This window comes from Stegostoma tigrinum, chromosome 20 (genome assembly GCF_030684315.1).
Source record: "Stegostoma tigrinum isolate sSteTig4 chromosome 20, sSteTig4.hap1, whole genome shotgun sequence".
NCBI classification, from domain to species: Eukaryota; Metazoa; Chordata; class Chondrichthyes; order Orectolobiformes; family Stegostomatidae; genus Stegostoma; species Stegostoma tigrinum.
In genome coordinates, this window is record NC_081373.1 from 41,708,736 (window position 1) to 41,723,583 (window position 14,848).

Here is a 14,848-nt window from a genome sequence, read left to right on the forward strand (position 1 = left end):
TGAGGTCAGGAACTGAGTGACTCTGGCAGAACCCAAACTGGGCAAATATCCTTGAATGTCATGATATTTGAAGTACTCATACAAATATTTTTTGAAAGGTATCAGGTTTCCAGGCAATGCATTCCAGGTTTCCACCACCTGCTGAGTGAAAATGTTCTTCTTCCCCCAAATTCCCACTGAATCTCCTGTCCCTTTCTCTAAAACTATGCCCTCTCATGACTGACCCCTCAACCAAGGGCGACAGTTGTTCTCTATTCACTCTGTCCATACCCTTCAATCATGTGCTCGCTCAGGCTTCTCTGCTCTGAAGCAAACAATCCAAGCCTATTCAGTTTCTCCTTACAGTTCAATTTCTCCAACCCACATCCAACATCCAGGCGCATCCCCTCTGTACCCTCTCTAATGCAATCACATCATTCCTGCAGTGAGGTGACCAGAACTGCACACAGGACTCCAGTTGTGGCCTGACCAACATCTGAACAACTCCAGCGTTATCTCCTTGCACTTACACTCCATGCCACAACTGTTACAAGTCCCTATCTGCCTTGTTAATTATCCTATTCATGTGCTCTGCTGACGGCAGGGATTTGTGAATAATTGCCCCACAATCTCTCTGATCCTCTAAATTACCCAGTGTTCTGCCATTCATTGAGTACCCCTTCATCTTGTTTGTTCTTCCAAAGTGCGTCAGTTAAACCTTATCAGGGTTAAATGCCATCTGCCCCTGGTATATATCTTCTTGTAACCTATAACCATCCTCTTTGTTATTAACCACTACACAAATCTTAGTGTCTTCTGCAAATTTGCTTAATATTCTGCCAACATTTTTCATGTATATAATAAACAACAAGGGTCCCAGTACTGATCTTTGTGGTACACCACTGTTCAGCCTTCGACCACTACCCTTTGTTCCCTATTACTACGCAGTTTCTGATCCATCTTGCCAAGTTTCCCTCAACTCCATATGTTTTAACCTTCTCAAGAAGTCTGCCACATGGGATCTTGCCAAAAACTCGCCTAAAATCTATATACACTACATCAACTGAATATCCCTCATCCACACATCACATTTTCAAAAAATTCTAACAAATTTGTTAGGCACGACCTCCTTCTGACAAAGCCATGCTGACTATCCCTGATGAACCCATGCATTTCCAAGTGGGTATTAATTCACTCCTTCAGAATTTTCTCCAAACATTTCCCTATCACTCATGCAATACTCACCGGTCTGTAATTTCATGGTTCATCTCTATTCTGTGACACTTTCGGTTTCACAACCATCCCACCACACCAAATCACCTTCGTATGTGCTTACTGAATTTTATATTTTGCATTCTTTGAACAATCTGATGATAATGGGTTTTGAAAACACCCTTCAATTTGACAATGACATCATGTGGGACATCTCTGAAGTTTCACTCTTTATAAAGGTTTGATCTTTCTCAAGTATCTACTTATTCCATTTGGCACTAACACGATTCTTTAATGCCTTGTTGAGGCATTCATCCAAATATTGAACAAAGGATGTCAAGACTCCTTGTATAAAAATGAACTTCTTGATCTTATTAAGATCTAAACACTAAGAGTATTTTTAAATCAACCTGCTCAGACACACCAGTGGAACAGGGACCGACGCAGGCTTTCTAACCCAGAGGTAGATACACTATCACTGGGCAAATGCCTCGTCTCCATTAATATGCTATGCAATTCACGTAGGCCACCAGCAAGCCTATTTCACCAGTTACCAATGCACAATTTAACTCTGATTCTGTTGTTGTCATGGATATGCATAAAAAAACTTCTGCAGTTAATCTGGTGTTCTGTATGGTTTCCTTATTGAAAATGATCACAGATTTAGTTCTACCAGTCATGCAAGAGACAAGACAATGAATCTGGTCTTCTCAACGTCTGTGGATTTTAACAGAACAGTCTTTAAAACTTTCAATGTTGTTCAATTACTTCATGAAAACATTGCACAAAAGGGCAGAACTCAAAAGGGGAGTCTTTTGATGTTCTTGTTCCATAAAGCGGCATGCAATAGACAGAGATAAGTGATCCATTTAGCAAAGGGTCAGATGTAAGCTCTATAGGTTTGGCCATGGTATTGGAAATAGTGCAATTGCACAGATGGAGAATTGTCTGGCTGGAGAGGATGGAAATTTGTGATCAGGGGAGGCGCTTTCAGGATGGCATAAATGTAATTCGTGGAGCTCCACAAGGATCTGTGCTGGGGCCACAATTACTTGCAATATATGTTAATGACTTGGATGAGGAATGTGCATTTATAATCACAAAGCTTGTCAATGACACAACAATAGGTGAGAAGGCAAGTGGTGAGGATGCCACAGAGCCTGCAAGGCAAGTGAATGGACAAAAAATTGGCAGATGAAATATAATGTGGGAAAATGGAGGAGCTGAATATTACTGAAATGGAGAAAGGCTTTGGGGGTTCTTGCATTTAAATCACAAAAAGCTCGTATACAAGTTCAAAGGTAATAGTGAGAACAGAAGAAATACTGGGCCTTATTTCAAAGAGATCTGAGTCTAAACAGAGATAATGGGAACTGCTGATGCTGGAGAATCCAGATAATAAAGCGTGAAGCTGGATGAACACAGCAGGCCAAGCGGCATCTCAGGAGCACAAAAGCTGACGTTTCGGGCCTGGACCCTTCATCAGATAAACAGAAGTTTGCTGAATCTATACAAGGGACTGGCTCCTGTGAATAGGTTTGGTCCCCTTATCTAGTGAAAGATGTACAAGTACTGGAAGCCTCCAGAGAAGGTTTACTAAGTTGATCACAGGTATGGAGGGACTGGCTTATGAGGAAAGGTTGCTAGGTTCAGCCTGTACCTATTGGAGTTTAGAAGAATGAGCGGTGACCCCTATTGAAACCTACAAGATTTTTAGAGGGATTAGACTAAGTCATTTCCTCCTAATGGAGTGTCTAGGACAAGACGACAATTTGAGAGCCTTAAAAATGCATTGTTATATTAAGGTAACATTATTAATACTCAAATTCTCAGCAACATTAATTTATTTTACTGTACCTCGGTCAAAGTTGTACTGCTGAGAGATGATTTCGCTCCAGTGTTTAGCGCACTCTGCTGACAGCTTCTTTGGTTTATCAAGTCGTCTTACTGCTAGAGCTTGAACATGCTTCTGAAAAGCGTCCTCTGTCATTTCCTTGATATGCTTTTCCATGGTTTTCAGAAAAGCCTCCACCCTGCTCTCCAGGTAACTGGGTGGTCTTTCTGACTGAATAATAAAACGGAGGCCTTGCACACCATTTGATCGCCGTGGACCACTAAATACAATGTAACCTATAATCACAAAGGAGACTTCAAGTTCATACCATCATGAAAATAATTAAGACATAAAAAATCAATAATGCAACTTAAAATTTTGCTTCAATTAAATGTGGCTGATTAGTGATACATCTAAAACATAAAATGGCGTTGATATAATTATGACATGGAGGAAGGAAGTATCCAAATTTGGAGATGACACAAAAATAAGTGTAAAGGCAAGTAGTGAGGGGGATACAAACAATTTACAGAGATATTGATAGGTTAAATAAATGGGCAAAAACATGGCACAACAAGTATAACATGGGAAAACGTGAATTTGCTTATTTTGAAAGGGGAACAAAAGAACAGATTATTATTTAAATGGAAGAAAACTGCAGAAAGCTGCTACACAAAAGAACTTGGAATACTTGTAGACGAAACACAAAGCTAGCACACCGATGCAGCAGGTAATCAAGCTGATGGAATATTGTCCCCTATTTCAACGGCAATATAGTGACAGAGTAGGGAAGTCTGACTGCAACTGTACAGGGTGCTGGTGACATCACATCTGGAGTAATGAGAGCAGTTTTGGTCTGCTTATGTAAGAAAAGATACTATATCATCGGAGGCAGTTCACAAGGATGATCTCTGGTATGGAGGCACTGTCTTATGAGCAAAGGTCAAACAGGTTGGGACTCTCCACACTCAAGTTTAGAAGAACGAGGAGTGATCTTATTTGAAATATAAAAGATTCTTAAAGGGTCTGACACAGTAAATGCTGAGAGGATGTTTTCTCTCAAGGGAGAGTCTAGGACTAACTAGAGTGCATAGTCTCAGAATAAACAGCTGCCAATTTAAAACTGAAACGAGGATGAATTTCTTAGAGGGTCAAGTGTCTTCGAAACTCTTTGCCAAACAGAACTGTGGGGGCACAGTCCTTGTGTATATTTAAGGCTGAGATAATTAAGTTCTTGATCAAGGTGAAGCAAGGCTTACAGGGAGAAGGTAGGAAATGTCAGATCAGCCATGATCACAGTCGATGTTATAGCAGGCTCGTGAGGATGAATAGCATACACCCGTTTCTATTTCTTATGGTCTTCTAATTCAGGCTGAAACATTCCTTTGCAGTTAATTCTATAAGCTCTCCTTTCTTCCCACAGGACTACTTAAATTTGGTAGCAGAGAATGAAGAGCCCTGGAATACACGAGAAGATTAGGTCAGCTCTCCAACATGCTCCTCTGTTCTATGCAGTTGTGATAGCTGTGTATGAATCCTACTAATTTATCTTTGATCCAGTTGACACTTACCTAATAAAGCTATGTCAAACTCATTGCTGAAAATTTCTGTTTTCCCAACAGAGAGAGATTTTTGGAAAGACGGTGCCAGATTTCCAATACCGTGTGTGGGGGGGAAAAATGATTTCATGAGAAAATAGGAAATGGAAGTAGGCAGCTTTTAGGCTTGAGCTTTCTTTGCCATTCAATATAATCACGGCTGATCTATCTTAATTCCACTTACCTGCTCACTTCCATTGCAACTTTAACACCCATCAATCTCAATCTTGCTTATACTTACAACCCCCAGAGAACTCTGGTGAGTATTTTTCAGCTGTTTTCAACACCCTGCAAACCCACCTCTCAAAAAAACACGTTCTAGAGTTCAGGTGACGAACGTTTGGTGACTACAGATGTCAATACCTTTTCCAACTTCTTTCCAGATTACAAACAGGAAACCTTTATTGCAACCTCAAATCTATCTCCTCCCTTTTCAAGAGATGTTGGTGAAGGGAAAGGACATAAACCTACTCCATCCCACTCTAGCAGGGCTTTTGGGCTCTAGGAGAAAAAAAAATTTAGTCCTGTCATGATGTGGCAGATTTTTTTGGCTTCTGTTTCCCTCAGTTTTTTTTTTCCACTTCACACCAGCCAACTCTGCACTCATCACTGACTTTTTAACATGCCCTCATTAATACTTGTTTTATTCAGTCCTACAAAGCAGCTACAGTTAGGTGGCCTATAAACTCCTCCCACCCATATTTTCTCCTTGCTGTCGGAGGCACAGATTTATGGATTCTGGACCATATGATCTAAGATTATTTCTGGTTAAGGCACGTGCTCCATTTCATACTAAAATAACTACCTGAACGCGCTTTTTTTCCCTGCCTGTCCCTTCACAAAATCACATGCCCTGAATAAAAACCAGAAGAACTGCAGATTCTGTAAATTAGAAACAAAATCAGAAGTTTCTGGAGAAGCTCAATGGGTCTGGCAGCATCTGTGTAGAGAAATCAAAATTAACGTTTCAGGTCCTGCGGCCTTTCCTCAGAAGTAAGGAATATTGTTGCAAGCTTTGATCTCCTTGTGACCATTTCCCTGTAATAGCATTAAGATCACATCTATTAATGTCAATTTGTGCTATTAGCTCATTTGTTTTGATTTGAATGCTATATACATTCAAGTATAGAGGCATTAATTTTGCATTTTTACCATATTTCTCCTTTGACATTATTTGCTGTTGTCTAGAAATGCTTATACACTATCCTCTTCTCCCACTCTCAAGAGTTATCTTGAATGTGCCCTGCATTGCCATCATATCAATTTGCTTTTTAAGTCTGTGTTTCCCCACTTATGGATCCACCCACCTCCCAAATTAGTTTAAAGCCTTAGTTATTCGATTTGGTAAGACACTGATCCCAGCATGGTTCAAGTGAAGCCCATCACCAGAACAAGCTCCTTTAACCTCAGTACTGGTGCCATAAACTGAAACCATTCCTCCCACAGAATCCATGAGTCACATATTTCACTCCTGGAGTTCATTTACCCAATGACAGTTTGCCCATGGCACAGGTAGTAATCTGGAAATTACTACTTTGGAAGTTAGAGATTTTAGTTTTGCTCGTAACTGCTTGAACTCTTCTAGCAGAACTTCTTTTCTAGACCTATCAAAGTTGTTCGTATCAATGTGTATGAGAACAAATGATCCCTCCCTTCACACTCCAAGTTCAACCACAGGCCCAAAGAGATGTTCGTAATGTTGGCACAAGGCAGGCAAACAGCCTTCAGGACTTATGTTCATGGCTGCAGAAAACTGCGTCAATCCCCATATTTATGTCAGTTTACTGATCCCCTCTAGAGCGCCCACTCTCATTTACACAGCTTGCAACAACTTTGTAACTGCTGGACAAGTGCAAGCAGTGAAGCTCGAGAAATACCCCGTGGGTTCACATACTTGCCTCATCTGCAATCACACCCTTCTGCCCCTGTGCACGGACTAAGTTTAAATTACCTAACCCAAGAGGCATGACTACTCTTGGGGCACGTGCCCAGGTAACTTTTCCTTCCTTCATGCAGTACAACATCTGCAGCTAGGACTCCAGCTTAATCCAGATCTCAAGTTGCTCAAGCTGCATATATTTGCTATAGATGTGTTCCCTGTTGATCAGCTTGGTGTCCAGCAGCTCCCAAATGCTGCAGTTGCAACACATTTCCTTACTTCCCATATTTAATGCAGGTTAAGAAACTAACTATTTACGCTTTCTTTACATATTGTATTTTTTAAATGCACAGCATCAATCTTATATCTAACAAGCAATTTGTAAGGACAGAATAAAAGGCTACCGACCTGAACACAAACTGAAGACTTTTTTTTATTTAAAAGGGATACGAATTCCTTAGATACAGGGTGCAAGATTGCTCACAATATTTCAAATGTGGTCTGACCAGAACCTTACACAGCCTCAGCAGTACATCTTGCTCGGCCTTAACTATAGCAAGTCTGGAAATCAAAGCTACAACACAGCATTCTTATAAAGAGTAACAAATTGTTTCATAATCACTGGCAGCATTTCAGATGGTCTACAGAAATACTTCCCAATCAGCTGCTTTATTTAGGAAAAAGGAATCCACCAATTCTTTTGTTTCACTGCTGAATTCCATGAGGTTCTCAACTCCAGCACTAAACAGTAAACTGCACTCAAATTCTAAATCTGATTTTGTTGGCTACTTATATGTATATACACACACACACCTTACACAAAAGGGCACAGCTGAGCCAATTAACAAGAGCTTGTGGTTTCAGCTGGTTCTTAACTAGACCGCTCGACCAACGGAACCCGTGAAAATAAATTTGCTCAAATCTCACAATTACAAAATCCAAACTCCAGATTTTACTTTAATGCCAACTACAAACTAAGTTAGGTTTGCACAAATTGGAGATTTGGGTACTTTCTTACTGCATCTGCAGTCTTTATTCTCTCCAGAACATTTACTGGGTATCTGGATACAGTGGGTATATAATAACAATGGCCATTGCCTCTTCCATAATTTATATGAATCCAAAACAATACAAAGAAAAACAATGTGGATCAAAAAGAGATAACTCCCATCAGGAATATCTCTGTTCAGCTTTTTACACCACAAAAGATGACAAACAGTATAAATGTTTTGGACATAAAATTAATGCTACTTGCTTTGGGAGCAAAGTAACAGAGATACAAAGTTAAAACAGTTATTTTCTGTTGTTACTATTGCTTAACAATAGCAAGTATGGAAATCAAAACTACAACCGAACATTCTTTTAGATGTTAACAAATTATTTCAGTGTCACCGACAATATTTCTGATGGTCAAACAAGAGGTTTAATTCTATAAAAAAAATTGAAAATGAATTAAGATTTTCAAATCAAGTGTTCGCATGCAACTGAAACATAATTTTCATTAAACTAGTCATTGTGATCTTACAAATGATGAGTCTTGACATACCCAATTGTTCTTTAGTCCGCAGTGTGTTGAAGCATGGCTCCGATATGATTTGACAAAAAAGCTCCAGTAACATATTTTCATGTGTGTTCTGCATATCTGTCTGGTAGTAGATCTCAATTCCACAGTTGTTATGTACCTCATTCCTTTGCTGGTACACAAACCAGCCTCCTATGTATGGCATGCAGGACAGAAGCAATCATTAGGTTTTCTACAGACATGCACGGGTTCCCTTAACATCTCTTGTGATAGCTGATGTGACGTTGGTGTAGTGCTTGTGGATTGGAGGGCAGGATGTTGGAGTTTGAGAGTGGTGGCGGGTGGGTGTGGTATCTTTGAAAGGTGTGTTTTTTTGGGCTTGGAGATTGAAGTAAATGTCTGCAAGCAGCAGCGGATGTGAGGAGAGTCCTTGGGTTGAGGCATTGTATCATGGGTGCTGTTGGCAGGCAGGGCAGCATTTTTGGTCGGTCAACAGGTTTTTGAATTTGGCCGGTTGGTTGGGCTTGGCCCTGGATGTAGAGGCCCACTGAATTTGGGCCGGATGGTTTTGATGGCCTTAGACCAATCCTATTGTGGGAGGTTGATGTGTCATTCAGGGTGTGGAGGAAGAGGACATTAGAGGATGGGTTGACAGCAAACTGTCATCTGTTAAGACCACAGCTCTCAACAACTACCAGCTCTAAAGAAAGAGAAAATCGCTCGCCCTCACAAATCTCTAAGATCTCAGAGTAAGCGCCCTATAACTACAGTTAATATGACACTCTTAGCTAACATTCCTGACAAGAATTCGACGAAGGAAGGTTCTTGACTGGAAGACAGCGGAGAAGGCAAAGAACATTCCTGAAGACGTAATCTCTCAAAATTACAGCCAAGATAAAATTTAATTTTTTTTTATTAATTAGATTTTTTGTAAGTGGGACTTATATCTATCGGAACAGCATACCATTAGAATTTTATTTTATTCAGGAATTGTTAGCACATAAGGGAGAATTGTTTAGTTTGTTAATAGTTCTATTAATTTGTTCACTGTTAGAGTGAGATAAATAAATTGTTATTTGTTGGTTATAGAGTGACTGTCAGGAGTTCATTTCATTTAACTTCCGCTTCATAATAGAAGGTGGGGGGGGGGGGGGGGGGGGGGTGTTAAAAAAAACGGTGAGGGGCAGATTATATTACTTTTCACAATTCATTTATTAGGTGAGGCAAGCTTCTCTGGGTGTTCTGGTTTTAGTTTTGGGGGGGTGGGGTTGCCCTCTGCATTGTTACATAGCAAATGGCTTTAGTATGACCATGACGAGTAGACTTGCTGCTAATTCAAACTGCCATTAGCAATCTTTCTCCAGTAAGACTGGCAATTAGGAGACTGAAACAATACATCTCTTTTAACCATTTTCCGTACAAAGAGCTAAAAATAAAAAAGGTAATTAGGTCTTCTTACAAGCCTGTCTGAATCTTGGTTATCCTTAATCTCACTAGATTAACACTATTGCTAACATGCAGACATCATAAAATTGAGAATTAGATTGTTTATCAATTGTTACTTCATCTTAGTTTGCAAATGCTCAATGCCCTTGTACTTAAGGGCATGCAGCATAAACAGGTTTACATCTGAAGTTAAGAAGGTTCAGCTGAGCCAACTTGTTCTAAACAGTCTCCCAAACAAAAAAAGCCTGAAGAATCTATTCTTTGGCTGCATTTTTTTGGCCACATCCTGTTGTGCAGTTTAATCCAGGTCGCCTTAAAACTGAAACAATGCTCATAATCACATGGTTCCGACTTTGAAATAACAATTCATGGGTTTTTAATTTACATGAATTTTTGGAATATTTAAGTGACTAACACTTAGATACTCATTTCCTTTTACACTGGTGCACTTGATATTTGTTGATGATATTCCAAAAACTGGCAACAAAATTATACTTTTAAACTGACAACCAAGGCCTCTGAGAAGGTAATAAGAAAAACCACACATCTAGGTGCAAATGCTAGGACAGTAAATTAAGGTTCAAAACATTGAAGGGGTGTTCTTTAAGCCAAAAAGAATGGCCATTTTTGTTAAAGATTATGTACAAAAGCCAAAATTTTGTTCTTTCACCATGTTGCAACTTTAAGATCCTTGCAGGGTCTATCCAGATTTTAAGCATTGTTTGTGATAGTCGATTGAAAATCTATGTAATTAATAAATTATAGGATAATAAAGCAAACTCATCTAGGCAGCCATGCAACAAGAATGTACTGTTTTAATATATTGGTTATTTGTAATGGTATGTTCACAATACATTATAATCTACATTTACAGAAGGAACAATGGGTTAATTTTAGTGAATTGCACAGGACTATTTTAATCAATGTCCAACCATGGCTCACTGCTCACTTTGTTGACTGAACTTTGCTCAATTCAATTATTTCAAAATTGCTATTTTCAGCTTGAACCAAAAAACCACCGACAATTATTTTGAGTCATTGCCAGGAAAAAAATATGCCAAATTACATCGGTATGATAGCTTTACCATAACAACAATTGCAGAAATAAAACAGCTTTTTGTTTGTGAAGAAATCAAGTTAATTTCAGAACATCTTTCCAGTGTTTTTGAAAAATAAAAGGCTGGAGTTTTTAAACAAAATGCTGGTCTCCTGGCTGAAGCCATGTAAAAGGTTTTGCTCAAGTAGTTTTCAATCATAACAAAAACTGCTGGTTCAATCAGGAGATTACAATACAGCAACTACTTTCTATTAAAAAGAAGGGCAATAAACTCATCAATAAAATCCCAAGTGTCGAGCCTCAGTGTGACTCGCGAACTACACAGGATTCTGCTGATTACTTTCAATGTTTTATTTTCAGATAATTTCACGACTGTCTTACCTAACTAACTAGCTTTGTATTATTTTAAAGTGTTACCTTGGATTAGTTAATTTAATGGCACGTTATTCTGGAGTCTGATTTGCAATGTCCTAAAGTTGATAATTAACTTAATCTTCAATTTTCATGAAAAAAAGTGAAATCTCAAAACACACTAAATGGTTACAACAGAAAAGAAAGAACTGAAACTTAACTTACGATCAGGAAGTTGCACCTCTCTGTATCTGGTAAGTTGACTGGGAAGAAGAGGTTTAGTATGAGCATGCTGAATCAGGGTGTCTTCGACCATTTGTATAATACTCAAAGAAGTCTAGAACAGAGAAAATAGATTAAAAGCTTAAGAAAAAAAGCTAATATCTTTGATGCACTTTTTTATTGAAGTTCATCTGAATAATACTGTTACTAACTAAAAATAGAAAATGATAAAAGGTAAAGATCAGCTGGCATTTATAAGAGAGGGAAGGATAACTGATTATGACATTCCACATGTACAACCTCCATCAGAACTGGATGATGAATGAGCAAGCACTTTAGTATGCCAAAGTATGAAAGAAAGATGAGGGGTGAAGAGGAAAAAAAGTAGACACGCATACACAGTTTATCCCAGCTCCACAGTGGTCTCCACAAAATAGACGTCAATTTCTACTTTGATAATCGCAATCTTTAAAGTTATTCCTGTCTAAGATGAAACAATATGAACTTCAAAGAAAACATCTAAACACTTTTTAGTGTAAAGCAGGAAATAATGCAAGAGAAAGCCACTATACAAATGGTACAATGCTATTTTTTAATTTTAACATTTGGAGTAAGGAACAATTTTTAACATTTTATGCTTTGCTCAACAGGTGATGGCACAGTGGCGAGTTGACATTTTAGCTTAAATACAATCACAAACCCATTCAAGACAGTTACTTGCAAAGTGTATTCAAGGAATATTTCTATTCCAAACAGAAGTAGTTAAAGTGAGCTGGTTTGCAATGAGCATTTTTAGGTATCTAGTTGGGATTGGGTTTACAATTTACAGGATTGCAAACTAAAGGAACAGGAAAAGGTCAAATGCACCACAGCAGACATCGCTTGTTGACTGTAGAGAGGAAAGTTAAATAAACTGTTCACAGACCAAGGTCAGAATTGATTAGTGAAGATGTATGTTTGTGAATAGAAGTGTGAAAGAACATGGTACTGATCTTAACTTGCACCCAGTTTAAAGGGGCAGCAAGTACATTGAAATATTAGGACACTTGTGTTGCTGGTGTGCAGGCAGCTGATACTTTAGGTGAGATCTGACATTGGATGAAATGACAAAAGACTTGCTTTAACAGGAGGCAGCTAAAAATATGCAAATAATAGTCCTACCAAGTACAGGAACAGGACTATGATTTCAAGGTACAACCTGAATGCAACATCAGCTTTTGGGCTTTGCCCACCTGCAGAAAACACTGAACTGTCTAACTAATAATCTTTAAAGGAGGAATGTGTTCCTAGGCTTTCAAGTGAACTCTGGCTCCTCAAACCAAAAACAGAAGCAGGAAATGTTTTGCCTTTGCCTATCTTCAAGCTACAGAAAGTGCTTGCTTCACCAGCAGTTCATTGCAAATGAGACAGCAAACTCAAAATGGCGCAGGACTCAGGAGAAACAGTGGGCATTACCTGCCTGGTTAAATTGTGCTTTCGGGAATCCATCTTGCCCACCCATTCAAAGCAGATGAACCCCTTGTTCGATGAGAAACAGAAGAGTTGCATGAACATCTCAAATGTCCTCACTTACTTTTACAGGCTAAGAAAACAGATGATGGACATTCCCTCAGGAAACAGAATGGATAGAATCTCTCACAGGTTGGAGAAAACATGCACTGGGTCAGTGGGCTGAACAAAAAGGACAGACATTCCTTAAAAAAAGCATATTTTCTCTTTGCATTAAGCTTATAGTTGAACTTATAGCATCAGGATGAGCTACCTAGATATCCTTCTTGTGCTTTTCTCCAAAATTATCGCGGTCTTCGAAAGAAATGCTGTGTTCTGCCATGAAATCAATGATGGATTACAAAAAGCAAGCAAATAACATTCATTTATGAAGTGTTTTGATCGCATCCCACACATCCCTGCCAGTGTTTTAATAAACAGTCAATCTAAAAAGGACTGGGATTCATCCTTGGTCCTCTTTGAATTAGACCTCATCCAATGTTATATGATTAGTCTTAGAGTCTCTGGTTAGTGAGGCGTGGAGAAAAATGTTGCCGCTCCCATTTCTGATTGCTATCACGAAGTAAGATAAAGGCTATTTTTATAAGCTACTGGTAAACAACTGAAATTCATCAAACTTCAACCAAACATTGAGAAATCAAAACCTTTCACAAAAGAAAATTGTGATTAAGTGATCATTTCAACTCCAATAGGTTTGATCATGCCAAGTAACAGGAAAATGATCGACAGGTTTTTGCCATGCCTCTTCAGGCAACAGTTCTGCAACAACTCCCAACGCTATTAAAACCAGCTTACGAAAGGATGGTTGTTGTTCAAATTCGAATTGGATCATTTCTTGTCACATATATTCAATGCAAAAATACAGTGAAGAGTGTGTATCTTCACCGTGCATACGCAATGCCATTCACATTAACGTGGAATAAGAAAAAAAAGTTGAGTCCAACTTCCTTTTCCTCTGCTGCCATCCCGCTCCAGGCTTTCCAGCCCTCGCCCTGCCTCCGCCGCCGATCTGCCCTGGACTTTCCAGCCCTCGCCCTGCCTCCATCAGCAACCCACTCTGGGCTTTCCAGCCCTCGCACTGCCTCCGCTAGCATCCCGCTCCAGGCTGCTTCATTTGTCTGATCTTGCCACTACTGCCTCACTGGCCTGCTCATGCTTGATCCACCGCTGTTGCTCTGGCCTACGCTCCATCCACCGTCACCACAGAACACAATCCACACATTCAGCTGCTGCTACATGCTTCCCAGTTGTGACCCACCTTCTTCCAGGCTTCTGAGGTAGGTCGTTAAAAGGGGTGGGGGAGGAGGATAGAATTACTACAGAGATAGAGAGACAAAGGGAGAGGAAAAAAGGAAGGACAAAGAAAGAAGAGGAGAAAAAGAGAACTGACGAGCAATGTCTTACCCTGTTGCCATCATGCCATTTGTTTCACGTGTTGGGAAAATAACTTTCTGCATTGACAGGGCAAAGTATCATATTACCAATACTGTAAAATTCCTTGCTGGCCTACATGTCTTGGGGAAATTTCTGCTTCACAAGCTGTTCCAACAAAATGTAACCATTTTACATGACAAGCAAACATCTCCCTGTCTGAGGTATGCTCTGTGTTCTAATACACTTGTTTTACTGCTTTGATAAATCGATCAGCAACCAAGAAAATAAGATAATAAAAAGATTATAAGCACCAGAGGTTCATACCATTAAACGACTTCACTTTTTCCTGGTTGGACAGAAGTCTCAAAGTAAATACTTACGTTAACAAGATACTACATCATTTCCAAATACCCTCACTAAACAAAACAAAATTAGAGGAAACCTTCAAGACCATCAATAATACCCTTACTGGCATAACATTCACAAAAGAGGAGGAAAACAACATCAAACTGCCACTCCTAGATGTCACAGTCAATGGGGAACTTCAAACCAGCGTCTACAGGAAAACAACACATACGGACCAAATACTGAACTACAGAAGGAACCATCCCAACACGCACAAACGAAGCTGCATTAGAACATTATTTCAACAAGCCACTACACACTGCAGCAGAGAGGAACTACAAAGAGCAGAAGAAAATCACCTATACAGCATATTCAAAAAGAACGGGTACCCAATGAACACAGTCCGCTGATTTCTCAGCAACAAACCCAAACAAACAGACAAAACGTGCCCAGAAACCATAACCACTCTCCCCTATATCAAAGGCATCTCGGAAATGACTGCCAGACTACTCAGACCTCT

The 14,848-nt window shown here is 39.4% G+C and overlaps 1 protein-coding gene across 1 annotated transcript in view; it reads right to left on the reverse strand.

Annotated features, from left to right (window-relative positions):
- The window catches only part of ide (insulin-degrading enzyme), a 142,951-nt gene that overhangs the window by 26,512 nt on the left and 101,591 nt on the right, over nt 1–14,848 (reverse strand). The window contains 3 exon segments of the mRNA XM_059653122.1: nt 3,049–3,321; nt 8,049–8,216; nt 11,104–11,215. Of these exon segments, the coding sequence (XP_059509105.1) occupies nt 3,049–3,321; nt 8,049–8,216; nt 11,104–11,215 (553 nt within the window).